Consider the following 27,923-nt stretch of genomic DNA (forward strand, 5'->3'; position numbering starts at 1 on the left):
TTCCTTTATTTTTTCTTAAAGTCGTCTATAAGTTCTGAGTGTTATTTTACTTAATGAAGACAAGGACATTACTATTACTTCAGGCTATAAACTGACAACTTGTAAGATTTGAATTATAGGTTTTGAAGTTAAACAAAAGTGGGCAATATTCTTCAAGTTTAGAAGCTGTGCCTTGGAGGGAAGAGTCAATTAAATTATAAAGATCCAAATATCTAAAAATCTAAATGCTTTACCTATAATAAATTTGATATTAAAACACCATTCATGTTGTTGAGTCGTAGCACTGTCAGCATATGCTCAGTTCTAATAATTCAGTCATTCTAATACTTAGAAGGGACATTTCAGGAAAAATATCCTTATTGATAAGACATTTAGGAAAGACAAGTTTTTGCATTGTTATATCAGTTTTACAAAGTTGTACAAAGTGATTTCATTTAAAGGCAAGAGAGTAATCACTTTCTCCCAGCTCATTAACCAAATAAACCATAAAAATCTTTAAAATGCTATTTTCCCTTATGCAGTCAATACTGAAAGTCACTCATTAAATAAATTCACTATTCAAAAATCAGCCTTTACCTTAAATCCCAAAAGAAATGTTCTTATTGTGGAAAAATAATCTATTTACTTCCTTCCACTCATACACTGAAATTAGCAATGCTGTTGAGGTTGCAGCTGGACCATGAATGGGATGCTGGATGGTTTGAAAAGCAATGTCCAAACAGCCCTGCTCCTCGTCCAAAAGATGACTTTTACGTGAATTAGAAAAGGCTGTCCTTTCCTCAAGATACTTTATTGCCAACATTTAGAAAGTTGTGACAATAAGCAATTCTGTGATTGTACCATCAACGGTACCCTTGAGCTGTGCACCATTTTACCCAGAGCTCTCTCAAGTCTCCTTATTTTATTTTCTTCTTTTCCTGTATGTATCTTAACTGAATCCACAACATCAAAGCTAAGGTTCCCTTGTAAGACCAGAAAAGGTCCCTCAACAAAACTCTCCATATCACAGAACGAGTTAAAGAGATCGTATACACGCTACTCGTAATGACAAGTGATGATCACACAAGTTCAATACTGCTCTTGATTCTGTCCTCAGCCTAATTTTGAGACCATTAATGCAGGAATGGTCTCTGTAACTGACACAATACAGAAACCTTGCAAGTCATATTAAGAATATACATTCAGTGCTGATGAACGCTTACTGACGATACTATTTAACGGTTAGGAAGCAAAATACCAGGACATAATCATTCCAATCTCAACTTTCCAGATAAAGCATGTGCGTAAGACCATGGCTGGTTTCAGAGAACACCAGAGCTGAGCGCCAGAGAACTCCCAATATCCACAAATGGTTTGTATTAGCTGTATCAGAACATCATTATCCCAGAAGCCAAGGCCAATATTCTTCCTAACTGTTCACAAATGATTATAATGAGCCATACCATCAGCTGACTACATTGCCAAATATTGTTTAAGATCTTTGAAACTCCAAATTCATGGTGAGAAACGTCCTCTAAAATTCAAGAATTAAAATGTACAAAAATAAATACCACTCTGACACTCAAGGGACATCTTCACTTTAAGGCCTTTGTCACAAATCTGAATCTTTATTGTTCTGAAATAAATGTTAGAAACATAACTCAAAACAAAAGCTTCAATATTCAGTCTCAGAAGAGGTGTGGCTCAATGCCCATCACATGTAACAAGAAAACTTCCTTTAAAAAAAAGGAAAAAAAAGTACTACGAGAAGTCTTTCATATGAATGAAAATGCACCCTTTGGATTTTTTCCTTGTTTCGTTAGCCTGTATACACGTGGGCGTCAAAAGGTGTGCATTTTCTTCACATTAGTTCTTGCTATGATGTTTGACGGATTTTTTGCCACTCAACAAATTCATCGAGAAGAACAGGCCCTAGAATAAAGAAGAAATTTTCGTTAGGATTCAGTGAACTCAACCGTCCAACTACAGAACACACTGTCCACAAGCTCTGCATCAGCACTGAGGATGGACCCTCCGCTGCCCCAGGGGTTTTGCTCCCCGTCCCACCGCTGGACTCACCGGTGCTTGCTTCCCTAGTCTTTTCTCTTCAGACAGAAGGGACTTCCCACAATGGGTATTTGCTGCAACTTCCTTCGCAAGGTGAACTCTCTAATAACTAAGTCAAGATTAACCTCTCCATTTTTCTAAACGTTCACAACATTCTGTTATTTAATTATTAAGGAATATGCAAAGTGTTCAGTGTAGTATTTCCAGGTTCCCTCACCAAGAAGTCTGTAAGCTTGTTGAAGGGGTGGCCGGTAACAGGACCCAGTAGGAGTCTAAACATGCAGCAGGTGTCTACTCAATAGCTGACCTAAGAACTATTCTACAAAGACATCTGTATAAAGCGGGGTGGTCCAAACTCATTTCCTGACAGAAGCCAGGTAGGCAGTTTAAATGAACTCACTGTTCTCTCTCTCTCTCTTTTTAAATAGAGGAAAACTCACTGCCAGAAAAAAATATGCTTGCTCTATTTTTCTTAAAACACACAACGTTCTGGTGGTCTTTCTTTTTCTCTCGATTTCACAGACATACCTCCCTACTCTAAATCAAGCAGCAGATAAGCCCGGTAATAAACGGCAGCTGAAAAGCAAGCGAGCTGTTGGCATAAACTGTGGGCCAGCAAAGTGGGAAGCAAGTCCCAACATGAGCTACTGCTCAGCCTCAGTCACTAATTCCAGGTACAGTTTTGTCAGATTTTCTGATTTTTCAAACCAATCTGGAAGCTTTATTTTTATGCAAAAACTCTTAAAGACTGACTCAAAACACACACAAATATATACATCTGCAGGCCACATATAGTCGTTAGGCTGCCAGCTTACTGCTGCAGGTATTGTTTCTAAAAGTATTATTAAATGGTTTACCATTCTGTAGGGAGAGAGAGATATATATAGGGAGAAATAAAGTTAGCCCTTCTTTAAATAAGTCCACATTTCAATTCATGTTTATAGGAATGTGTCTTACCACGTAACCCTTCCCAACACTAACACAACACATGCAACCAAACTGGAGGTGGAAATGGAAAACTTCTTGTACTGTTTTAGAGAACGTGGCTTACCTAACTTATCATTACTTCACAGATCTGTTTTAAGACATTCTGCCCTTTCCACTGAAGAATACTGACTGATAACTTGAATGACTGAGAAATTATATTTTAAGAGATTTTATTTGAGAGAGAGGGAGAGAATTTCAAGCAGACTCCATGTTGAACATGGAGCCCAACATGGGGCTTGATCCCACAACCCCAAGATCATGACCTAAGCCAAAATCAGGAGTTGGACACTTTAACTGACTGAGGCGCCCAGGCACCCCTGCAGCAAGATTTTATAATATACTGCTCAATCTAAGCTCTTGGTCTACATTCTACACCTGCCTTTCCCACACTTTCCACATTATTAAATAATAAAAGTTACTGCTAGGAAGTCTAAATCCTTTATGGCAACGCTATACAAATGTATATTCTCATCTAAGAGTTGTAAGAATTTTATTTTCATAGGAAAACATACTTACAAGCACCATCTTCATCATAGTTACTAAGATCAGCATGGACAGTCCTGCTGAATTCTAATACGTTGTACCACTGATCTTTGTTCATAACACGATACTTTGATTGCTGTAGAAAATGATATAAATATTTTGAATACAGAATAAGCATTATTTATTAGGAATTGACTTCGATAAATCTAGTTATATAATATTTTTTGTGATTTGGTCTTAAAACATGTATCCCTCTTTAAATTACTTGTGCTTCTAAGAGAAGTCTCAGGGACATTTACATGTTAACATTATCCAAGTTACGTTTTCCTTTATCTTTCCTTCATTTTAGAGAGCATGGAAGGTACTAAGAGTAAGGGTAAAACTCGATGTCTACCTACGTATATCCTTGTGGAACCACCACTGAACTCAAGATTGACAGCCTACCCTGTACACACTGCGTCCCCTCCTGTTGCCTCTCAGAACACCCCTTCTTCACTGAGCTTTACTGTTCAGCCACATTTTGAAGTTGGCATCTTTGTAGGCAGTACAAAGAGTACTGGCTTGGGTTCAAACCCCACTTTTCCACTTACTTGGGTGACCCTGGGAGCATTATTTAACAACAGAGCCCATTTCTTCATTTGCTGAAGGGGGATAAAACATAATTCAAAAAGTGTTATAAAGATTTAAAGAAACACTGTAGGTCGAACACCCTCTACATAACAAGCACTGAAAATATTTAGTTCTCTCAGCTCCCTTTAGCAGTGAATATTTTTACACTCAGTTCTATTTATTTTTGCCCAAAACTACTAATAAGAGGAAGACTGATAACATCCATCAAAAACATCTACTTTACTAGCCTTCATTATGCCCATTTTATTAAGCTTAAAGATTTAAGTGTACATGAAACCCACTTACTTAAGTCCTTTCCATGACATTGCTTCTTTCTTCCTTTTATTTGTTTTGAAGATTTTATTTATTTATTTGTCAGAGAGAGAGAGAGAGAGAGGGAACACAAGGAGCCCGATGTGGGACTCGATCCCAGGACCCTGGGATCATGATCTGAGCCGAAGGCAGACGCTTAACCATCCGAGCCACCCAGGCGCCCCATATCATTGCTTCTTATCAGAAGCTTTAAACAAAATTAGTCCAAGGAATTTGCTATGATAATCAGCTTTACGAGAAATCATTTTCAAAGCAAAAAGAAAAGGTATTTATACTCCAGAAATGGTGAGTGCCATACTAAAAAAAACTAAAACTGAAAAGGCACAAAAACAGGTAGAAAACCAGAGAAAGCAATGGAAAGAAGAAAAGTTATCTCAGAACCACTGCTGGTGGTAGTTGCTATGTTAAGTCTTCTAAAAGAATACTTTCTCCATGAATTCAGCATACATTCTTTACTCATCAGTACATTGAAGTACAGGATTATAGCCATTCTCATATCTGTGGACATAAAATATTTTAATTCTAATTATTTAGATTGAACCTAAGTGAAAAGTAAAGTTTTATTATTACTACAACTGGTTCCCTTATGTAGATTTCAGCCTAAGATCTTGTATTAAAGAAACCTGATTGGATCGCCTGGGTGGGTTCAGTTGGTTAAACGTCTGCATTCGGCTCAGATCATGATCCCAGGGTCCTGGGATTGAGCCCCACATTGGGCTCCTTGCTCAGGGGGCAGTCTGCTTCTCCCTCTGCCTGCCGCTCCCCCTGCTTGTGCTCTCTCTCTGACAAATAAATAAATAAAATCTTAAAAAAAAAAAAAAGAAACCTGATTTAGAAGCTTGATATTTATATACGAGCATCAAATCTCTTCTGCCAAATGTCCAAGAAACTAATTCTGCATGAAGAACGTCTTTGCTAAAACGTATTTCTTGAAGATTACTTTTTTTATGGGAGGGATGCAGGGCTGGAATCCAAGTATCTCATGTACAGACTGTATTAATGAACATGAACCTGTGTCTAAAAATGACAACATATATGTACACACTTTAACAGAAACTTTTTACTACTTAAGATTTTTTTTAAAAGCACAGTATTTAAAAATCTATTTGTCTTTCCTCAACTAAAGGTATATTTTCAATCAGAGTAAGCTTTAAAATCAAAATTTAAATTTAATATTCATCAGATTAATATTTTCAGAAAATGTAAGAACCTACACACCTCCAGGTACTGGTAAAATACTGAAAACAATGGCCATGTCCTTCCAAGCAGAAGAGCCAGCATAGACTTAGCAGTATCAATATCAAGGCTTCTCTGATCTTTATCCTAAAACATAAGGAAAAATTCTCCTGAGTGTGGTTTCAAGATTAAAAAAAATGTTAAAATTACAGAACATGGAAATTCCACCTACCCTTGCAAAATCAAAGGCATATCTGTAGATATTCTTAAACGAAGAAATATCATTCAACTGTGAGCGCAAAAAGTCAAATTTGTTCTGTAACTTTTCTGTGCAGTCACACCTTAAATTAAAAAAGCCAAATACATTATATAATCCAGAAAATTAAATAAAAGCATCCTTAAGGGGTTAGAAGAAACGCATTAAGAGAAAAGTGAGTGCATTTATGAAATTAACCTAGGTTTAAAATTCTGATTCACAAATGTAGAGTTACTAACAAACTTGTTGCCTTGTATGTACCAGTGGAAAAAAGAAAAAGGAAAAAAAGAGAAAACCTGGCTATCAGTGAAAGTTCAGTTCAATGACTTTCCTTTTAAAAAATACAACTCAATCAAAAACTCCAGTAAAATCCCAAATATCTCTTAAGAAGAGGTATATTAAAATGTGCTTTCACCACATGTGAGGTTAAAAAGATGGCAGAACAAAGGAAATGAATCAGGCCTCTGTCATCTATATCATTGAAAAGTTCTCAGGCACCAGCTTGGTGAAAAGAGATGACCATGAGTGGTTTTAAAAGCTTGGGATATAACTCAGAGAAAATAAACACATTATACTAGTGCTTCGGTCATGAATTCAGATTCCTACATTTTTAGTGACAAAAATCAAGGTAAATAGTGGCAGTACCTGACCTCAAATAAGGTACACGTGCAGAAGAGTGCAAACAAGTTATCCATGTTATTTCTAAAGATCAGACATGAAACATAAAAAGGCAAACAGAATGCTCAAGATCTTCACCGGCGTCCTGACTCCCTGGGCTGATATCTGCTACACTGCCGAGCATGATTAATGCAGACGGTGCCTTTCACAAATGGCGCACAGCACATCTCCCCTCCTGCCGCGCTCTAGCTGTATCTCACCGACCCTTCCCAAGTGCCACAGCTCTGCTCTAGCACATGGTACTGCCTCTACTCTACTCGAAAGGCGTTCCCTCCAACAGTTTCACAAAATATCCCTCACCAACACCTAACTCACATTTTGCTACTGCTGACAGATCATCGGACTCCCTTCCATTAAATCAGGGTCTACCGTCTACTGTGACCCACAGTCTCCCACTCAAAACTGAGTTTTAGTACTCATCATGTCGCAGACATCTAGCATACTCAGATTTAACAAAGACCTTCACTATTCTAAATCAACAATGTGACATGTGACTCATAATTTTATTAAGGTGTAAATATTTTGGATACATTTCTAACACTGATTAAACCTTGCATTCCTGGAATAAGCCAAACTGGGTAATGTTACCTGTTTCATACATTGCTAGATTTTTTGGCTATGTTCATCCAAGAGACAGGCTTGTCAATTTCATTCTTTCACACTCTTTACTAATTTTGATAACAAGCTCATAAGCCTCAGAAAAACTAAATGACAATTATTACCCTTTTTTCTGTTTTCTGAAAAAGAAAAAGAATTAGCATTTGTCCAAAATCAGCTGAAAAATCACCTGGGTCTTTTCACCGAGGGAAAGAATTTTTAACTATTCAATCACCATTTTTAATGGTTATAGGATCATTCAGATTTTCTACTTCTTTTTGAATCAACTGATCATTGACAATTTTTGATAATTTATTTCACATATAATCTTACTTAAAGATAATTAAATTTGTAACAGTTCTGATGGATATTACTGCTTGGATTACCCACTTGTAAATGGTGCCTCGACAAGATGGTTTGAGAAGACAGCAAGGGTAAGCTTACTAGGTTGAAGAGAGACTGAGAGGAGAGGCTTTGGAGAAAACAAGTAAAGGTGACCCTTGAACAACACGGGTCTGAACCGTGCGGGTCCACTTACATTTTCTTTTCTCTAGTTTACTTTATTGCAAAACTGTAGTATGTAAGGCCTTTAACATAAAAAGTATGTGCTATCTGACTGCTCATGTTATGGGTGAGGCTTCCAATCAACAGTAGGCTATTAGTAAATTAAGTTTCGGGGAAGTCGGAAGTTACACACGGATGTCTGACTACAGGAACTCCCGCTCCTGCTAACAGTGATGAGGACTTCCCTCAGACTCCTGCTGAGGTGGTGTCGGAGGCAGCTAGCGAAAACAGAATGTTTACATAAGATCCAGAGTTTTAGCACATTATACTCAAAATTTCCAGGTTTCAGTAAAAAATCCCCCATTGTTCAAGGGTCAACTGTATAGACAAATGCTGCCAAAGAATTTGGTTCTAAAAGGGAGCAGAGAAAAGCGACACTTAACTAGTGTGGGATGGAGGGGGACAGAAGGTTTGTTTTTCTTTTTTTATTAGACAAATAACTTCTGCTTTCAGGAAGATGAAGTAAGTGTATTTTTTCCCTGTGTCTCCTGCTAATTCAACTAAAAGCCCTGGACATTAGCTATAAAACAAACATAAGACTGGAAGAATCTGAAAGACTCTGAGGAACAACACAGTGGTGAGTTTCCCGGGTTTTCTTTTGCGCCTTATCTATCCTAGACCTGGATATGAAGGAGTCAGCAAACCAGAATGCCAATGGGGTAGACAAAAACAAACAAAAAAACAACAAAAACCTGCTCCCCCTCCTGCAAAAATCAAGCGGCCAAGCAAGAAAGAAAACTTTGAGAAAAAACACTCTATTCAACCACCACAGAAAAAACTGGCTCCACGCCACGCCCACCTACATCAGCAAAGATTGGAAGGAGGACTTCAACAGTCCACCCTCACCAGGATGTGGGAAGGCCCTCCCTTTCACCTCCCGCACTATCAGTGGAAACCACAGAAAAGCATGAATTTCCACTCCAGCAGGTAGTAAGGAGCAGTGTCCTGGGGCAGTGTCTGCAGAGACCCCGTGGGGTGTGGAACTCTCACGCCTGCCAACAGCAATGAAGGAGTCCCTCCTCCTGCTGAGATGGTGGTAGAGAAGGGTAGCTAAAATAGAAGGTTTAAATAAAATCCAGAGTTTCGTAACATAATCCTCAGTATTTTCAGGTTCCAGTAAAAAAAAAAGCACTTGTCATACCAACAACCAAGATGTCAAGCAGAATGTAAAAAGAGCCAATATGTGCAAATACTGAAATGACAAGAAATATTTAAAATGTTTAAAATGATCTGCAGATTTTAAAGCGGCTATTATGAAACTGCTTCAATAAGCAATTATGGACAAAGTAAAACAAATGAAAAGATAGAAAGTCTCAGCAAAGAAACAGAAAGTCTAAGAAAAGAAATGTAACATAAAAAAGAACCAAATGGAAATTTCTGAACTATAAAATACAGGGCAGACTTAAACTTTAGTGTATCAATAATTATATCAAATGTAAGTTGTCTAAATGAACCAATTAGAAGACAGAGATTGAAAGAATGGATCAAAAAGACCCACAAAACCAAAATTACCCAACGATATGCTATCTAGAAGAAAAAGATTTCAAATATAATATAGGCAGATTGAAAGTAAAAGAACGAAAAGTAACACATCATGGAAACATTAACCAAAAGAAAGGAGGGGTAGCTTTATTAATAACAGCTAATGTAGATTTCAGAGCAAAGAAAATGATCAGACCAGAGAGGAACAATGATAAAAAGGTTGATCCAGCGGCGCCTAGGAGGCTCAGTGGGTTAAGCGTCTGCCTTTGGCTCAGGTCATGATCCCAGGGTCCCAGGATTGAGCCCCACCAGCTTCTCCCTCTCCTCCTCTCCCTGCCGCTCCCCCTGCTTGTGCTCTGTCAAATAAATAAGTAAAATCTTAAAAAAAAAAAGTCAATCCATCAAGGAGACGTAACAATTCTAAACATGTGCGCACCAAGCAAAAGAACTGCAAAATATGTGAAGCATAAACTTATAGAAAAGAAGAAACAAATACACAATTATTGTTAGAAATTTCAACACCCCTCTGCCAACAACAGATAGAACTAGACACAACATCAGCAAACATAAAGAATTCAACACCATCAACTAACAAGATCTAATGGACACTAATTGAACATGCCAATGAATGACAATAAAATATGTGTTCAAGTGTCCACACAACATAAACCATGAGAGACCACAGCCTGAGCCATTAAGAAAACCCTGACAAATATGTAAGAACTGAAATCACACAGGGTATGTTCTCTGACTACAATGAAACCAAACTAGAAATAGCAGGAAGATAACAGCAAAATCTCCTTAGAAACTAAACAGACTCCTAAATTATCTGTGGGTGAGAGCAAGTCTCAACGGAAACCAAAAAATATGCTGACCTGAATGAATATAAGAACACAAGTCAAATTTCCTGAGACACAAAGCAGTACTGAGGGAGAAATTCATACAACTAAACGTAAATATTAGAAAAGAGGAAAAATATTCTCAATTCATAATCTACCTATCTTCAGAATCTAGAAAAAGAAGAGCAAAATAAACCTAAAGCAAGCAGGAGAAAGTAAATTAAGAGCAGAAATCAGTAAGATTAAAAACAGACAAACAAGAGAAAAATCAATGAAACAAAGAGCGGATTCTTTGGAAAAAAGTCAATAAAACAGACAACTCTCCAGCAAGAATGACAAAGAAAAAGAGAGAATACAAAAATCCCCACTGTCAGGAATGAAACAAAAGATGCCATTATAGTCCTGTAGATATTAAAAGGATATAAATTTGACCACTTAAGATGAAATGGACCAGTTCTTTGAAAAACAAAACACAACACACTAACAACACAAAATAAATAATCTGATAAAATGATCTGAAATAAACAGTAATTTGAGTGGCCCTTTATTAAAAAAAAATTCAAAATTTCAAAACTTCTAAAAAAGAAATCTGTAGGTTCCAGCACTTTCACTGGAAAATGCTACCAATCTCTGAAGCCCAATTCTATGCTGTATCTTCCAAAAAATAAAATATAAGGAAAAACTCTCTAATTCCTTTTATAAAGCCAGATTTACCTTGACATCAAAACCAATTAAGGCAGTATAAAAAAAAAAAGAAAATCACAAGAAAAAATTTTAACCATGTATGATGATGGTTAACTAGAGTTACTGTTAACTAGACTTACTGTTGTGATCATTTCCCAAAACGCACAAATATTGAATACGTTATGTTATACACCCGAAATGAACAATGTTATGTCAATTATACCCCAAGAAATAAGAAAAAGAAAATAACAGACCAATATCTCATGAATCCTTAACAAAATATTAATGAATTCAGCAGTAAATAAAAATAATTATACACCACAACCAAGTGGGATTCATTCCAGGTACGCAAACTGACCAGTATTCAAAAACCAATCATTGTAATCACAACATTAACAGTCTAAAAAAAGAAAAGCTACATGATTAGACGATTTAATGCAGAAAAAGCATTTAAAATATTTCATGTGCATTCATGTGAAAACTCACAGGAAGATACGAAGAGGAGAACTCCCTCAGCTTGATAAAGAGCAACAACCTATAGGCAATATACTTTACATAGGGGACTGAGTGCAGTCCCTGAGGTGGTGAGCCCAGAGGGGTGTCCACTCTCTCCGTGCTTATTCAGTTACATAGGGGACTGAGTGCAGTCCCTGAGGTGGTGAGCCAGGAGGGTGTCCACTCTCTCCGTGCTTATTCAGCACCGTGGCAGAAGTTCCAGCCAATGCAATATGTCAAGGAAAAGAAATAAAAGACATACAAGACTGGAAAAGAAATAAAACTGTCCCCATTTCTCTATTTTATGTTATAATCATATGACACGACTATGGAGACAACACAAGGAAGACAAGCACACACAAAGCCTTAGAGTGAGTGAGGTCAGCAAGGTCACAGGATACAATACAACCACACAAAAATCAAATGTATTAGTAATGAATATATGGATGCTGGAATTAAAAATACAATGCTATTTACAGTGGCTCCAAATAACAACTGAAACATTGACATGTAATTCTAACAGAACGTACACAATTTGTATGCTGAAATCTATACACAAATGATGAAAGAAATCAAACACCAAAAAGAGACATATCTATCTTGCATATATTCAAAGACCCAAAATAGTACAGATGTCAACTTGACCCATATTCATTATGCAGTTTAACCAAAATCACAGTGAGATTTTTTTGTAGGTAAAAGGAAGATCATTCTAAAATTTTGGGAAAAGCTAAAACAATCTTGAAAAACGATCGATCCTCTCCGGTTGCTGGGATGGAGCCCCTCATCGAGCTCTGCACTCAGTGGGGAGTCTGACTGAGATTCTCTCTGTCCCTCTCCCTCCGACCCTCCCTCTGCCTGTGCTCTCTCTAAACAAATACATAAAATCTTTAAAAAAAAAAAAAAAAAAAGAGGAAACAAAATCAGTGATGTGATTCCAGACTTAGCACACAGCAGCTGTCATCTAGACTGTGTGGTGCTACCAGAAGGTTAAGACACAGATCAGCAGAACAGAGAACCCAGAGACAGACCCATGTACAAGTATGTCCAACTGATACAGGACAAAGGTGCGAAAGCAATTTAAGAAAGACCTTTTTCAACAAATGGAAATGTGGAGTAAGTGGAGTTCTGTGGGCAAAGAACAAACCAAAACCCGTCTCACACTTATTAAAGAGATGAACTCAAAATGCATCACTAAGTTAAAAGTAAAATATAAAAGATTTAGGGGAAGAATTCTTGAACTTGACACCAAAAGCACAGTTCATAAAAGGAAAAACTGATCAACTGAATTTCATCAAAATTAAAAACTTTTGCTCTGCCAAAGTCCTTGTAAGAGGACGAAAACATAAACTACAGAGTGGGAGAAAATATCTACAGACCACATATTCAATGAAGGACTTCTATCTAAAACATACAGAAAACTCACAGTGAAAAAAATTTATCCATTCATGTCTCTTAAACTCTTTCCTATTTTCCTCAGATATTATAGGTCACTGATTCCTACTTTATCTACATCTACCTCCCTTGTAATTCATCCATTGAGTTTTAAATCTTGAGTATTTTTCACTTTCAGAGATTTAATTATGCATTTGAAATCTGATCATCTGATACCATTCTTTTTTCTTTAAATATATTTAATGTTATTTATTTTATGCTGAAATTACAATTCAAAATACTAGCCTTTAAGAGTCTAATTCTGAAGTTTAAGATGTTTCCCAATATGCTTAGTCATTTTTGATTGATAATTAATGAAAACCGAAACTTCCTCTGCAGAAATTGATGCTTCTGCTTAAAATGTATTCCTATACAGAAGAATCGCTTCCACTATATGCATGAGAATACTACTTACACCTGGGACATTTGTAAAATAGATTTCTATTTTATAGATATAGAATATATCTATAAATATAGAAATATTTGGATTATTATCCAAATAATGAATTCTAGTTTTCATCAGCATGATAAAGAATTTTTTATAAGAATTCTCTTGGGGATATGCCCTTCACTGTACGTAGAAGCAAGCCCAGGCAATCACACCTCCATCTACTGGGTAGGTGTGATATCAATGACTTAATATGAGAGTTTTGATCTGATTCTCACCCTACTCGAGTCCTGCAATTTTGTCTCTTATTTGCTATGTGCACCACAGGTTAATGGCCAGACCCTAGGTGACTAGGAATAGGTAGGTAACCTTAAGGTAAATGCCAGCTCCACAGATCCCTATGGTATCTATCACCAGCTCTTGTCATTTCTGGTCTCTAATTATCTTCCTTAATTTATAGTCAAGTCCAAGCATGCTTTTTAAAAAGATGCTTTCATATTTTATCCAGCATTTAAGTGTTTTACATGATAAATGGTTTCTCTGCACATTTAGTCTGCCATATGGCCAGAAAAAGAAATTAAAATTTGAGTAAGTTAACTGTCCAATTTGTCTGGGGCCTAGTTCCTATATATGAACGAGTGTATAATATATTTCATGCAGAAAAAAGAGAAGTTTATTCTTACTGTTTATTAAAAATACATTACTATTTCATTAAGTGGCTTTTATCAGCACAAAAATTCTTCATTATGTGAAAAATAAAGCTTAAATAGCGTCAAAAATTTAGTTAACTTCTACTGGCGGGATATACAAAAGAAACAAATTATCAGACTATATGCTCCTATAATGCTGTTGAAAATGTGGATGTCTTCAGCATCCCCAGAGTGACCAGCTGATAATGGTCAGGGTACTACATTTCAAGGAGCCTCTCACGTGTAATACCTTCCTTGTTTGTCTCAAGTGGAGGCCTCACCTTCTAAATCTTTGTAGCTTTCTGAAGCAGTGCTTTTCACATATTTCTTAGTAATGTGAGTCACATTTTCACACAAAATCTCATTCAGAATCTTAATACACTTGAGACTCAGGAAGGCAAATACGACAGAGGATGCTTCCCTACATTCAGAAGTTCTTCCTCTGACCACCACCAGAGTTTGAAATCATTTTTCAGGGCCTGGCATATAGAAGCATTCCAAACTTATTTGTTAAACAAAAGTATGAATACCAAAAAAAAAGCCAAAGTATGTCTTTATTTAATTATAAAAAGTTTCAAAATCCCTACCTGGGGAAAGGTTAGTGGGAAACTGTAGTTCCAACAAAATTATAAAGTGTGTAAGTGGTGACTTACAAGTTACCAAGGAGATAAGAATCCAAGAAATCACAATCTTTTCCAAATATTTTACATTCCACAGGTACACAGAGCAACAATATTATTTAGGCTATGGTCTGAATAAGCTTAAGACAGAAAGTGAAGAACCAAGTTTCCAAACAGAGAGAGACCAGGTGAAATTCCAACTTCTCCATCTGCAGCCGTGTGGCTTCAGGCGCGTCACTGATTCTCTCCTCATTTTAACATGCAGGAGCAGAAACAGACAACCATGAAGCTAAAGGAGAATACACGAATTACATGATTACAACAGTTCTTAGCTTGAGATGCTCCTTCTGAGGCAAATGGCTTAAAAATCACCCGCACCCTGCTGTCTCTGTCCAAACTACTTCATACCATTCCTAATGGTCTACCTCAATCTCAAGCAGAGAAAGAATCTAACAGAACAACGAACAATCAATGAAAGAAACAAGAGAAAAAACTTCCACATTTAGTACCCATATCATAAACACCGTGAAGAGACCCAGCAAACCCAATGAGCATACCCAAGCAGTCACTAACACTTCACAATTCTTTTAGCTAACCTACCCCAAAATAGACTCAGAGGTTAGTAATATCCATACCTCGTAACTTGGGAAGTTTAGAAAGAACACTTCCCTTGAAGTAAAAAGAAATGCATTACTTCACTAGTACATCATGGAAAGCTAGAGAGAGTTTCTACATAACAACTAAATAAAACCCCACAGATTTTAGGGACACTGGCACCACAGGATACCATTCTCCAAGGCCACTGTGGTTAGAATGAGTAGAAACGGGTTTAAATTTCAACATTAGGACTTGGACATTCATTTCCCAAGTATTGCTAAATACCTGATTAGCAAGGCAGGCTTTTAAATTTCTGCTTCTTTAAAGACCTCTAAAATGAGAAGAAATCACCATTTGTGTATTAGATCTACATGAGATTTTCTTCCTTAATTAGAGAAGTCCCAACAAGTATGCTGTGATATGCTGATATACAACAGAGGAATTTTACTCACAAAGTTCTGTACCTAGAAATTTCTTTGAGTAAGGTCTACTGACCAAAACAAAACAGCACATCCCTGGGGGTACTTGGAAATGTGGAAAGAGGCATTTGAAATTGTCACGGAGAGCAGAGTGGAAGAATGTTAATGGCAATTAGTAGTTGGGCCCCAAATGCTAAATGAGTGACAGTCACACACTACACACATCACAGCACCCTGTCCACCTTACTCTTCCACCCTCACCGAAGAGTCAGATAACTGCTCCCATTCCTCTCTCACCTAAATCCAGTCAGGCCAGACCGCTGCCGTGACTCTTGACGGGCCGGGGCTCACAACGGAGACCAGAGGGTGTGCAACTGGTAGTGGAGCGACACTGCCATCCCTGGCACGTGCTACCCTCCTGCCTCGTCTTCTCCTGATCATAAGCAAGTACAGGCTTTCCAGAGCCCTATGCTGACGCTTTTCTCCACCAACATGGTATTTCACCCTTGCTCCGACACCACCGTCAGCTGGCACACGTGAGAAAAGTTCTCCGCTCCGGCCAGTAAGCACCCTGGAGTCCTGCACCCATGGATGCAAGGAAGAGGAAGATCCATATGGAATGTGCTGTGCACCGCGGCGCAGGTGCGTCGTCATGGGGATGAGGTCCGCAGTTTTCATAAGGTTCTCACAAGAGTCTATGACCAGTAGCGTTAAAACAACTGCTCTACTGCAAACTATCTGCTACCTGATGGCTTCCCACTGCCTGTAACAGGGTTTAAGCTGTTTCCACATGTTAGCCTAGGCCCTCTGTAACGTAGCTCTTATCCCCACTATCTGGAATTCTGTCAATTTTCTTTACGTACCTTTGGATTAGAACCAAGCAGACTACTTTCTTCACACACACATTTTCCTTTCCCAAGGCTCTGCTCACGATTTCTCTTCAGAAATAACATTTCCTATATCCTTAACCATCAAAATCCTAATCATACCTCAAGGCCCAGTTCAAATGATCTACGTCTACAGACTTTCCTGTCTACTCAGCCTCAATTAATCTCATTAGCAGCTGTGCTTCCTGCCGCATTCCACCTAGATGTCTGGTGACAGCATCACAGGGTCCTCCCTGCCCTCTCAGCACGTTCGGCAGAGGGCAGAGCCAGCCCTCTGCTTCACTGTGGTCACAGGTAAGTGGCACAGCACCTGACAGAACACAGGTGTTCACCTATGTGTCTACAGATCAAATCCCATCCGAGGGGCAATCTGGCGGTTACTGAACAACGATGGAAACTAGAGAGTAAAATCCCTAAGAAAGGATGTGCCAACTGCATCCTCTGAAATCTACAAAATGGCCATTCCAGTCTAATTATACACAAACTCACACCACAAATTCTTCCACAAAAAACAGAAAGGCAATTCAGATACAAAAAGTCTTTATCAGTAAACAGCTTTAAAGTAAATGAACGTACAGAAGTATTCTATACAGTTATAGATTTTAATGAGTCATGGTTGTTAAAAGTCTACTACCCTTGAGCAAAGTCTATGTTTTTAACTACCAGGCTGTTTCTATTCCTTAACAGAGCCCTACTAAAGTTTTCTAAGGGTTCAAATTAATTAATTTGAAACAATTGATAACTACACATTAAGACAATTTAGGGACCATCAAGTAACTATGCACAGGTTAAATCAAATCCTAGAAATATGAAAAAATCTATGAATGGAAACGAGTCTGTGAAGTTTTACATTTTATGACTATATGTATTAAATAAAAACAAGTATACCAGGCAACTATAAAATAAAAAATTAAGACTTCTATAGCTTCTTTTGTCTCTCCTGCTTTAAATTTTAAACTACTGTGGTCTTTGCAAGTTTTTTACAAGAAAATTCAGGGAGTAATAAGACTTAGCTAACTGGTAAGAAATACTCTGTACTTCACACAGCAATTTATATCGTGGGGAAAAAAACAACTCTTTTCCCAATCGAGAGCGCTTGCCTAGTTTGAGCAGTGACACAGTTCTACATCACAGAGTAAAGCGAGGGGAAGGGGATAATGAACGAGGGAAACAGACCCCTCGGGGTCACTTTTAAGTGTTCAAGTACTGCTTCTGTGCCGTGTAGCTTGTGAACTTCCTACAGAAAAGGTGTGCTAGTAAAAAAATAGGTTCGAGGGTTAAGTCAATTTCTAGTCTTGTACCCAAATTCATATGCTAATTATTCTAATTATTAGAAATGTTTTGTGTTTACACGTTTCTGTTATACAAAGGCTCTTTCTATGACGTCAAATTATGCAAAAACAAATAATGAGAAACTTTTTGGTTTAAAAATACATGAACACTTGTTAGCTGGGATATTAAAAAAAAAAACAATATACAAAAAATTCAGGAGCAGTACAAAAAGCAGTTATAAGTGCCAAATAAAATGTCTGACAATCAATAAGCGATGTAACAACTGATATAAATTTCAATAAAACAGACAAAAACTATGAAAACTAGTTTATATTCTTTGCATACTTGTCTGTATATTTTATCTTTCTCTAAAAAGCTAATTGAAGGTTGGATGTTTCCAAAGAATTTCAGAATCAACATCATTTTAATTTGGCATGTTATGACACCTAGACGAATGACATAATTCAAGCCTGGTTGTAAATACTATGATTCCAAACATTAATAATAGTCCTTTATTTTATAAAGAATGATAACATAAATACAGAAAGATAATGCAATAGGAAGTACAGTATGCTAGACTGGTAATGTGGAAATTTAAATTCTAGGTCCTAGCCGGGCCATTAAATAGGTGCATAAACCTTGGCAAACGTTTTGTTCACCTTTCCAAGTCTGACTCCTTATCTCACCTATAAATAACTGAAATTACAGGATTGATTTTATGTTCTATTCTAGAAATTGTAATTTGGCTCATATAAGCAAAGGTTTATACCTAAATATGTAAGAAATATCTGCATGTTAATACTGGTTAAAAAGGAGAATTACAAAGCACTGCATGTTGAAAATTCAAATATAAAAGTTCAAGTTCCGTTTGAACAGATACACTTAAAAAAATAACTGCGGTATTCTGAAATTTAAGGACACACAAACAAGTAATAAAGAATAGTAAATGTGTTAAAAAAAAAAAAAAAGCATAACCCACAACAGGAAACCACATGGCTAATTAATCCCCAGTTTTTGGCTCAAAAGTATTATAAATTAATGCTTCCTCTATTTTAGAATGTTGGTAATTAGTAACATCCTGCATGAACATTAGGAACATGACATAATTTAAAAATAACACATAATTACTGATTCTGAAACTAAGCACACTTTACTCTGGAAGGTCAAAATCACATGATTTTTATACAGAAGCAATTCTGAAACCTCATGAAAGAGTTCCAAGGCAGCATCGGAGAGTGTGTAACGGGAACGTGGCTAGGGGCTGCACGGGAGCCTCACAACCTTTCTACTTTTCTTCTTTGTCAGATTAATTTGGCAGAAAAGAAGTAATAAAAGTGCCATGTAACTCTATCTTCAAATATTTTTTCAAAATCAAGCATAAAACTGCAGAGGAGAAGAGGCCCCAGCGCTTAGGACTGCCCCGAGAACAGACTCCTTACAAGCAAAACTCTATATTCAGAGAGGAAAGCCCTTATTCCTCAATCTATCTGTGGGTAAATAACTTTGATCACAGACCTCTAATTTACCCACTAAGAGTCAATGATTTTAGTAAAACTGTGATGAGGTTCTCAGAGAATATGAAAAATGGGGTAACTGTTCATTTTGCAAAGACCACAATATAAATTTTGTCAATCCCTGATTGTTACAGATTAAACCAATTTGATAACTTTAAGGTGAAACCTTACTCCTAAAAATTATGAAGCACAAAATATCAATTAAGATCTTCAAATAGGCCATCAAATTTGTTTTTTAAAAAAATATCTTACTGTAGTGAAGTCATCCCCTTTAACCATTCTTCCTTGGTAAAAAATCCCATGCTTTCAGCCTCCAATTTCCACGCTAAAACTAACATAATAATCTGGAAAGAACAGAACATAAAGGATAAGGGAAAGTCAGCACAGAGGCGGCCACGTCCGTGTCCATCACGGAGAGCACCCTGTACAAGCATTCCCACCCCACCACCAGGGCACGTGCGACCTCGGGCAGTGTTCCCACCCCACCACCAGGGCACGTGCGACCTCGGGGAGTGTTCCCACCCCACCACCAGGGCACGTGCGACCTCGGGGAGTGTTAACTCCAAAGAAATTCAGATGGGCCAATTCCTTAAAAGTACAAGTTCTAGCCAGCGTCTGAAGGTAGAATCTCTCTCACTCTATTACAATGACACAACTGTATCAAGAAAGAGAACACGTGCCCAACTTAAATTGATTAAAAATACTAATGACAACCCATAGTATTAAACATGAAGAAACAAAACCCTGATACGAGATTAAAGTGTCCCGAATTTTAGAAATTTATAAATATGCTATACCCCACTTGTATTCCATTCTACTTAGAAATAAAACATACATTTTCAGGTTCAACACCAATGTCTTCACAAAATTTTTCCATTCCTTCTGGCCCTACAACTTCATCAGGACCTTCAAAGACAAAAATAATTTATATATTTTATTGTTATAATTTAATATCAACATAAAACATAAGTCAGTGTACTAAAGGCAACCATGAATATACCATAACATTTTTTGTAAATAACAAAATTTGAATTTTGAACAGATCTTTGATAAAGTACAAATATTTGCTATACGATTTAAAATGTAAAATTTTTGAAATACTCTTTAAACACATTACAAAATGAAATTAAGGGGAAAAGTGGGGAAGTAGCATTAATATCAGTCATTTGTTTGTACAGTAACTTGAACCTATGCATTAAAAAAAAATTTCCGAGAGCCTTCCTGAAGAAAATTTTTCGCAATGCGTAAATATAAAGAACCATAAGAAATTTTGCTAGAATGTGTAGGACCAGCCCACAACTCAAGACAGTAATCAGAGAATACCTGCTTTCTTACTAAAACATAAGGTCATTTATTACCCTTTTGAAATACAACCAAATAAAATTTAATACTTTAAAAATATACACTCTTTTGAAAATAGTAACTTAGAAAAATTACTACTTTCCTTATCATCTTGGATCTAAAATAGACATCAAAGCATTAATTATGTCACCTTAATATAGAAACAAGTTTAATCCCTCAATTAGCTTATGTTTATCATTTGTCCAAAAATTAATGACACTTAGCTTGTTTCTTATTTTTCTCCCTTAGTAGCACTAAATAATCAATACACCAATTCTCCTATTTCTTTATTTCATCAGTTTCTGAAAAGACAGTGATTACATCACTGCTAGGTCTCTTTTGTAACTCGCTAAGATTACAACAAACCTGTGACAACATGGATGGACCCAGAGAGCATTATGCTAAGTGAAACAAGTCGGAGAGGGACAGATAACATATGATGTAACTTATATGTGGAATCTACAAACAAACAAGCAAAAAAAACCCAGACTCATAAATACAGAGAACAGGTTGGTGGCTGCCAGAGGCAGGAATGGGGGGTGGGAAAAACGGGTGAAGGTGGTCAAAAGTACAAACTTCTAATTCTAAAATAAATAAATCCTGGGATGTAATGTACAGAATGATGACTACAGTTAATAATACTATATTACAAGTTGCTGAGAGTAGATCTTAAAAATTCTCATCACCAAGAAAAAAATTTGCAACTATGTATGGTGAGATGTCAACTAGACTTATGGTGATCACTTTGCAATGTATACATATGTTGAATTATGATGCTGTATATCTGAAACTAATGTCGTATCTCAATTAAAAAAGACTGAGTTAGTTAAAATAATTATAAAACATGATAGAAATATGTTATCGTATTTGATTTTTGAAAACATAGTCTTGAAATATTAAGGTAGCCAAAAAAACCCGTTTTCTTTTTTAAGGACTTATAAAAATCCTGCAGCTTTATTAATCACAGACAAGACCATGGCTACTCATTGGTGATGGCATTGTACATCATCATTAGTTCACAAGTACAGCACGAAGCTGACGCCCAACGGTTTTTTCTTCACAGAAGAGTAGAGCCATCCAGTATGTGGGCCAATATATTCTTGCTGCTTCAGATGAGATCTAGGCTGCTAAGATGAGGTAAAAATATGGTCCGAAACCAAAAGCCTTATTTAATTTTCTGGTTTAAATAAGTACTGCAGTTATTTATGCAGTGAGGTGTTAAAAGGTGAGAGGGGTGGTAATTACAGGACACTTTCACCTCCTAATATATATTTGGAGGATTTTTTATGAGAATGTGTTAATTATGTCATTTTAAAAGCATACATATACAATAAAGCTGGCAAAAATATAACTGAGTATGTATCCTTATATATGGTTTCGTTGAAAGTAAAAATTAGATAAAAAATTTAATGGAAGGGCATAGTTTTTCTTTAAGCCATGACAAAAATGTATTATAAATTTTTCCTATGAAAAAGAAAACTGACTTGCTCTCAAAGCTGCCATCATTAGTAATGAGAAGAGAGAGCTGAAGAGTCATGTCAAGAAGTATCAGTTACTATCATAAAATACAGCCTTCCTAGAAACTGCAGGACTAGTTAGTGGTTAACATTTGATGAGAATCAAATTATATTTTGTTATATGTATATATAAGACATACACAAGACCTTTCTGTAAATGTTAAGTAACTTTCCCAAAGCAATGAAAATAATTACAAATCTAACTCTAAAACAAGGTCAATACCAATGTTCTTTTCCTGGACCGCATCTTTCCAGAACTAACGTTCTACTTATTGAAATACACTCTTCCAATAAATCTACTCTGCAGCTGAATTTTACTCTTCAGGCTTTCCACTCAATTTAAGAAACTACGGGAATGATTTAGTTCACTCTACCAGCTGGTAGAACTTTATTAGAAGTTAGCCATTCTATCCTGTTTTCCGGGTTCTTTCTAAGATTTTAAAAGTGCCTTTTCACTTTCCATGCTTTGGTGCAGTAATATGACCCCGGTATTACTGAGTCCTTGCTAATGTAAATATCACTCAAGATGAGAGGTCTTGTGAAACAGCAAAATCATCAGGCTTAACACACATCACCTATGATATATTAACAAAATTAGTGGTAAAATATTTTTAAAAGTAAAAAAATCAATTTTCTTTTTTTTATAACCATAGACTGTTTGCAGCGGTGTCTGCAGAGTCTAAAACCATGCCAGCCATAGCAGATGATCAGCAAACAAAAACTGTGCTCAGTGAATGACACAGCACCTTCAACATGAGCTACACAGGAGCTATCCTGTTAATCCTGAGACCGAACTGTCAAAATCCACAACCAGGAAATCTAATGCTGTAATGCTATTACTCTGTTAATAAGAACTTACATTTATTGAGTTCTGACTACATTCCAGGTACTGAGCTAAGTGCTTTACCTGTATTATTCTCAGTAGGCCCAAAGACTGTCTCCATTTTAATAAGGGACAGCCCCATTTTAGACAGAACAGTGACTATTATTTGCTAAATGACTGGTTCTTCCTTGTCAGTTAGGTCTCTGCCCAAAGTAATGTCTAGAGAAGCCTTCTCTAATCACCCTACTTGAAAGTCCATCCAAACTTTCTACTTTCTATCCCTACACCTCACCATATTTTTACTTTTACAATACTCCACGGACTAGAATTGTCTTGCCTACTTATCTATTTACTGTCTGTCTTCCCCACCAGAAGGCAAGTCCCTTGAAGGCAGGCATCTTGTCTAACTTGTTCACTACGATAACCCTGGCACTTACCAGTGCCTGACGCACGTCGAATGCTCAATAAATATTTACTGAATGACTCATTCAATAAATGACATAATGTAAATTACCCTCAAGTGCATTTACTAATTTTTTTTGTATAAGGAAAATTAGTTGCCATGTACATATTTAAAAAAAGAAATTATAAGATAGTAGTAATTAAAAGCATAGGCTCTGCAATCAGAATGACCAAACTTTGAATCCTGGCTCTTGTCACTGTATGATCTTGGGCAAATTACTCAATCTAAACCTCGGTTTCCTCATCTATAAAAAGGGATAACATCACCTACTTAACAGAATGATTGTTAGGAAACCTTATATAATTAAGTATGATTTTTGAAATAAAGAGCAATTATTATGCTACTACAAAAATGCTAGTATAGGAAATAAATGTCGAGCTAATTAGATTATACAACCCACGAAAGTCCCAAGGAGAGGAAATTCAAATAAGCATGAAAGAAAAAAAATGGACTAAAATATGGTATCTAAGTGAAATAAGGTGAGTGACCTTTTGATTCTATATCATGAATTCCAGTAAAACTGGCATTTTGAATAATGGGTCAACATTTAAATGGAGGTCAGCAAGAAATGAATTCCCTTCATTTAATTTGGGTTAGACACTGTCTTGGGATGCCAGTAATAGCAGTTTTTTTGGTCTAGAAAGAATCTGTTCTGTTACTAAACAATTTTTAAATTATACTTTGGGGATCCCTCAGCTGGTTCAACAGTGAAGTTGCTGTCCCCCATCAATAGTCTTACTTTCCATAGTTAGCCTAAACTTATACCTCAAGTTCACAGTATACTTTAGACCTTAACTGATCAGCACTAAATATGAGTGTGATGGTATATACACCGCTTTATTTTAAATGCTGAGAATGATAGTGATAAAAGGAGGAGGGAGAAGCTATAAAATCATTAATTCCATAAGACCGAAACTATTCTGAGGGGAAAAAAAATGTTTTCATACATGCTTATGAGAAAGTAATAAATGGGAAACAAATATTCTATTTCATATGTGTGCTTAACGGTGATGTCTCCTCCCTGGCTCTGACTTTCACCCCCAGGCTACGGCTCCACCCCAACCCAGAGCTTCCAGCGCTTACAGGATTTAGCTTCAGTTAGCTCCTTCTGGAAGCCCTTCCCTGACACTCCCAAGGCTGGGTGACATGTTCCTCCTCTGAACTATCACAGGACTTCTAATACAGCATTTATCACACTATAGCAGTATAGTTGGTTTACTTTCTGATTTATTACTGCATTTCTAGTAGAACTGAAGGGGGCTAACCAGCAATGATTAAGGGGCAAATGTGTTGTGTAATGACAGATCTGAATCTTAAATCTTTTACTATGCCTCCCCCAAAGTTTCAGAAAATGTCAGTTTAGGTTCAGAAAATTTTCAATAGAATATGGAAAAGAAAAATAAAAACTATATAAAGCATAAAATGTTTTATTATATACTTTGTGTTTTCCAGACTATTAAGTCTACGTTAGCTAATAGACATAGACCAATAAATGTATGTTTACAAATTGTATCAAAAGTAAATGAGTTTCACCCCTCCCACTAAATATATACTGAATTACATATTTAAAGAAATATCATCCTGACATGGCACCAAATTCTTAGTCTACCTATAATCCTCAGTCTTGACCCTGATCCCAGGACACAGCACTAACACAAAGCAGGCCTGCAATAAATGATTTGTTAAATGAATGAACCAAAAAAAATGTTAAAGCATGTGACTGATATCTTCTTATATTAATTTCATTACCTGCATACTCATAAAACCAAGCCAGGCACTTCTTGCTTGAAAAATGTTCCTCTCCACTTATTAGTCTAGCAGGGGGTTGGGATCTGCAATAGCTTAGAAAACACACAAATGCCTAAGAATTTTATCAAGTCTCAACTTTCAGTGAAAAGCTAAGTTCAATATGAACTACTTCAATTCAAAGTAAACAAAGTACTTTTTTTTTTTTTTTACAGCTGGTATTATAGGAAAAAATCGGAGTTGTTTAGTATTTGCAAATTGAAACAGTAGTGTATACGTAAAATTTTCTTGCTAACAAAACCCAAATGCTACTTTGCTCACTATCAAAATCCAAAAATATCACCTAAAATCATTTCCCCAGATTTCAAATGACCACATGGAAGTTCAACCTAATGGTCTCAAGACAAGACGAGTCGTTGGGAATGTATTAATCTTTAGAGTGATTCTTCTGCTGACTTGTATGGAAATTATATTTGTGTATAATACGCATACATTTGAAAACAAAATCTTATAAAATATATTTTGATACTTAATGAGCCAATATTTTTTAAGAATCATATATTAACAGCTGTTTACTTATCATCTGTCAAACTTAAATAGGTATTTAAAGACAGAAGATGATTTAGGACCCAAGAGTATAATGAAATCCCACAGATTAAAAACAAAAGGTAACTGCAAATATGAAAATAATTGTACAAATAACTGGGCCAAATCTATTTAATCCCAAAGCCTATCTCTTCCACAAAATCACTAAAGGTTGGGAAGTTCATAAATGGCCTTTAGGATTTAATGAACTTCAAGGAGCTCAGAGAGTTACACCACCACAATGACCTAGAAAGGCTACAACTCTAGCTACTGAGTAATGTCATAAATAAGGGTACCATATTTAACATTTTAAGTTGAGAGAGCAAAGTATCACCTGAGTTTTAACAACACTGACTGCTTGGCTATTTTAATGTGCTTCATTTAAATAATTTTGATATGTTATGCACTTAAGATGGCCACAAGTTAGAGTAATAAAAAACTAACTTCTCTGTTTCATAAAACTATGAGCTGGTGGAATAGCGCTGTCACATTCTAGTGTGTCACCAAGAGGTATAAGAAAACCTTATCATCTTTCACACTAATAGCCCCAAAATATCCTTAGTGAAAAAGTAAAAAAATTCCGTCAACTAGGAAGGGAAGGAAGATGCAGACTAAGGAAGCTGGCTCCCCCACTGCTGAAGCCGCTCTCTGCAAGGAGAGCTCTGTCATTACCTGTCCATAACGCTGACTGCGGTCCTCTGTAAACGGCAGCATCTGAAGCTGTTACATCAAGTGCCAACCGGTGATACAGACACCCAATGAGATTTAGAAAAGAGCCACTTCTCACACCTAAATTGCAATGATTTTGTGCAGCACACAACGTTGCTACAGTGGGATCAAAGAGCTCGAATTACAGCTCTGCTCTAGCTTCTTTTTCTCCAAGAGGACACTGAGCAAAATAAGTCCCAGTTTATTAATATTTATACCGAGAGCTAACAGCATCCTGAATGCTAGAAAATAAAACCGCAAGCAGGGCCTTTCCAACTCTGCACGTAGGGACTTGGCGCAGGTGGAGGCACTATCCTTCCAGAAAAGGGGCTTCCTGCTGGGATCTTCTGGCTCTGACCCCTCCAAAGACTCCATCTGGGGGCCAATTAGAGCACAGCGAGCTTTGCTGCCTACCCCCGGCAGTTGTCAGGTCGACATTACCGCAGCTCCGCTCCCTTCCTCGCACGCTACAAAGGGATTCTAGAAGCGCCCCTTCCGCGGACCTGGACTCACTCGCAGGTCTGGACGAGCGTCGGGGCGGGGGTGCAGAGGGAGAAGGGGACGAGGAGCGAGGGGCGAGGGCGCAGCTGCCGTGCGCAGTCCCGTCTCCCCACCCTCCAGGGCACGCAGAGCCGAAGGTGAGGCGACTCCCGCAGCCCCTCCCCGGGCGCACAGGCCGAGCACGAGGTGCGGGCGGGCGCAGAGCGTCGCGGGGTCCCGCGCCCAGCAGCCGGCTTTCTCGCGGGGGCTCGCCTCCCCAGCCCGAGCCCCGGCGCCCCGGCGCCCCGGCCCGCCTGCTGCTCCTCTCGCCGCCCAGCCAAGGGGGGAAGACGGAAGGGGGGGGAGGCGATACCTGGAGATTTTACACTTTTTGAGGCCTCCGTCTTCCGCCACTGCCGCTGCCACCCCAGGGGATTTTCTCTTCTTCTTCACCGGCATCTTCCGCCCTCCCCGGCAGGGCGGCCCGAGGAGCCGGGGCAGGGGGTCGCTGTCCGCCGGGGACGCCTCAGTGCTGGCAGCCGGCTCCCAGACACAGCAGCAAGCGGAGGAGCAGAGCCGCCAGCCCGCGGCAGAGCGGCCCAGCCCGGCCGCCGCCCGCGCCCGGGTCTCCGCCCCGTCCTCCTCTGCTCGCGGCCGGGGGCACTCCTCGCCGGCGGACACCGCGGTCGCTCGCACCGGGAAGAGAGAAGGCGGACAGCGCAGCACCTCCACCACTCACACACTCCGCGAGCGAGAGGCTCGCTCTGACCCGGATGCGGACCGCCCCGGGCCGGAAGTGACGCCAGCGCGGCGCTGGCCGCCGGCAGGGGCGTGGCCGTGCGTGGCCGTGCGTGGCCGTGCGTGGCCGTGCGTGGCCGTGCGTGGCCGTGCGCGGCCGGGGCCGGCGCTGCGCTGGGACGGAGTGGGCTGCCGTGGCCGCTGCGCGGGAGGGTCTGCCGTCGCCGGCCCCGCGGCCGCGGTGGGTGGCCCGGGCCCCCCGGCCTTGCTCACGGAGCCTCCCCCTGTCCCTCGCGCTGGGGGAGACCCCCAGTCCTCTGCGGCGCAGAGCGGGCCGCGGGGCCCCCGCCGCGCGGGGCTGCCCGCCGCTCCGGGCGTGTTTCTTCCGGGGGCGGCCTGGAGCCCGGGAGCCGCCGCGGTCGGGCTGTGTGCGCACCCCGGCTGCGCTGCTGCGGCGCGGCGCTCTCGGGGTC

The 27,923-nt window shown here is 38.5% G+C and overlaps 1 protein-coding gene across 5 annotated transcripts; it reads right to left on the reverse strand.

Moving 5' to 3' along the window:
* Nucleotides 1-1,573: 1,573 nt before the first annotated feature.
* Nucleotides 1,574-27,503, reverse strand: DCUN1D5 (defective in cullin neddylation 1 domain containing 5). Of its 5 annotated transcripts, none has more exons than XM_025893537.2 (8): nucleotides 27,086-27,503; nucleotides 24,943-25,034; nucleotides 19,885-19,955; nucleotides 19,302-19,393; nucleotides 5,867-5,975; nucleotides 5,677-5,781; nucleotides 3,550-3,652; nucleotides 1,574-1,911 (listed from the first exon to the last, which is right to left on the reverse strand). In XM_025893537.2, exons 1-8 carry the CDS (start codon nucleotides 27,169-27,171, stop codon nucleotides 1,856-1,858), a joined length of 714 nt encoding a protein of 237 aa, XP_025749322.1. In that variant the 5' UTR covers nucleotides 27,172-27,503; the 3' UTR covers nucleotides 1,574-1,855. The 5 variants fall into 5 exon arrangements, with proteins under 5 accessions (XP_025749322.1, XP_025749323.1, XP_025749324.1 ...); XM_025893538.2 differs by having other exon boundaries at nucleotides 24,943-25,025; nucleotides 27,086-27,502; XM_025893539.2 differs by lacking the exon at nucleotides 24,943-25,034.
* Nucleotides 27,504-27,923: the final 420 nt, after the last annotated feature.

Source organism: Callorhinus ursinus, unplaced genomic scaffold, assembly GCF_003265705.2.
Source record: "Callorhinus ursinus isolate GAN/ISIS: 27379988/994484 unplaced genomic scaffold, GSC_fseal_2.0 scaffold19, whole genome shotgun sequence".
Taxonomy (NCBI): Eukaryota; Metazoa; Chordata; class Mammalia; order Carnivora; family Otariidae; genus Callorhinus; species Callorhinus ursinus.

Bases quoted from the DNA above. Each gene is read 5' to 3' on its own strand.
- DCUN1D5 (XM_025893537.2), bottom strand. From the start codon at position 27,171: ATGCCGGTGAAGAAGAAGAGAAAATCCCCTGGGGTGGCAGCGGCAGTG. The intron at 19,956-24,942 runs GTAATGAAATTA...TTGTCTTTGAAG, and splicing joins TTGGTTTTATGAGTATGCAG to GTCCTGATGAAGTTGTAGGG. The intron at 5,782-5,866 runs GTAGGTGGAATT...CTTATGTTTTAG, and splicing joins ATGCCTTTGATTTTGCAAGG to GATAAAGATCAGAGAAGCCT.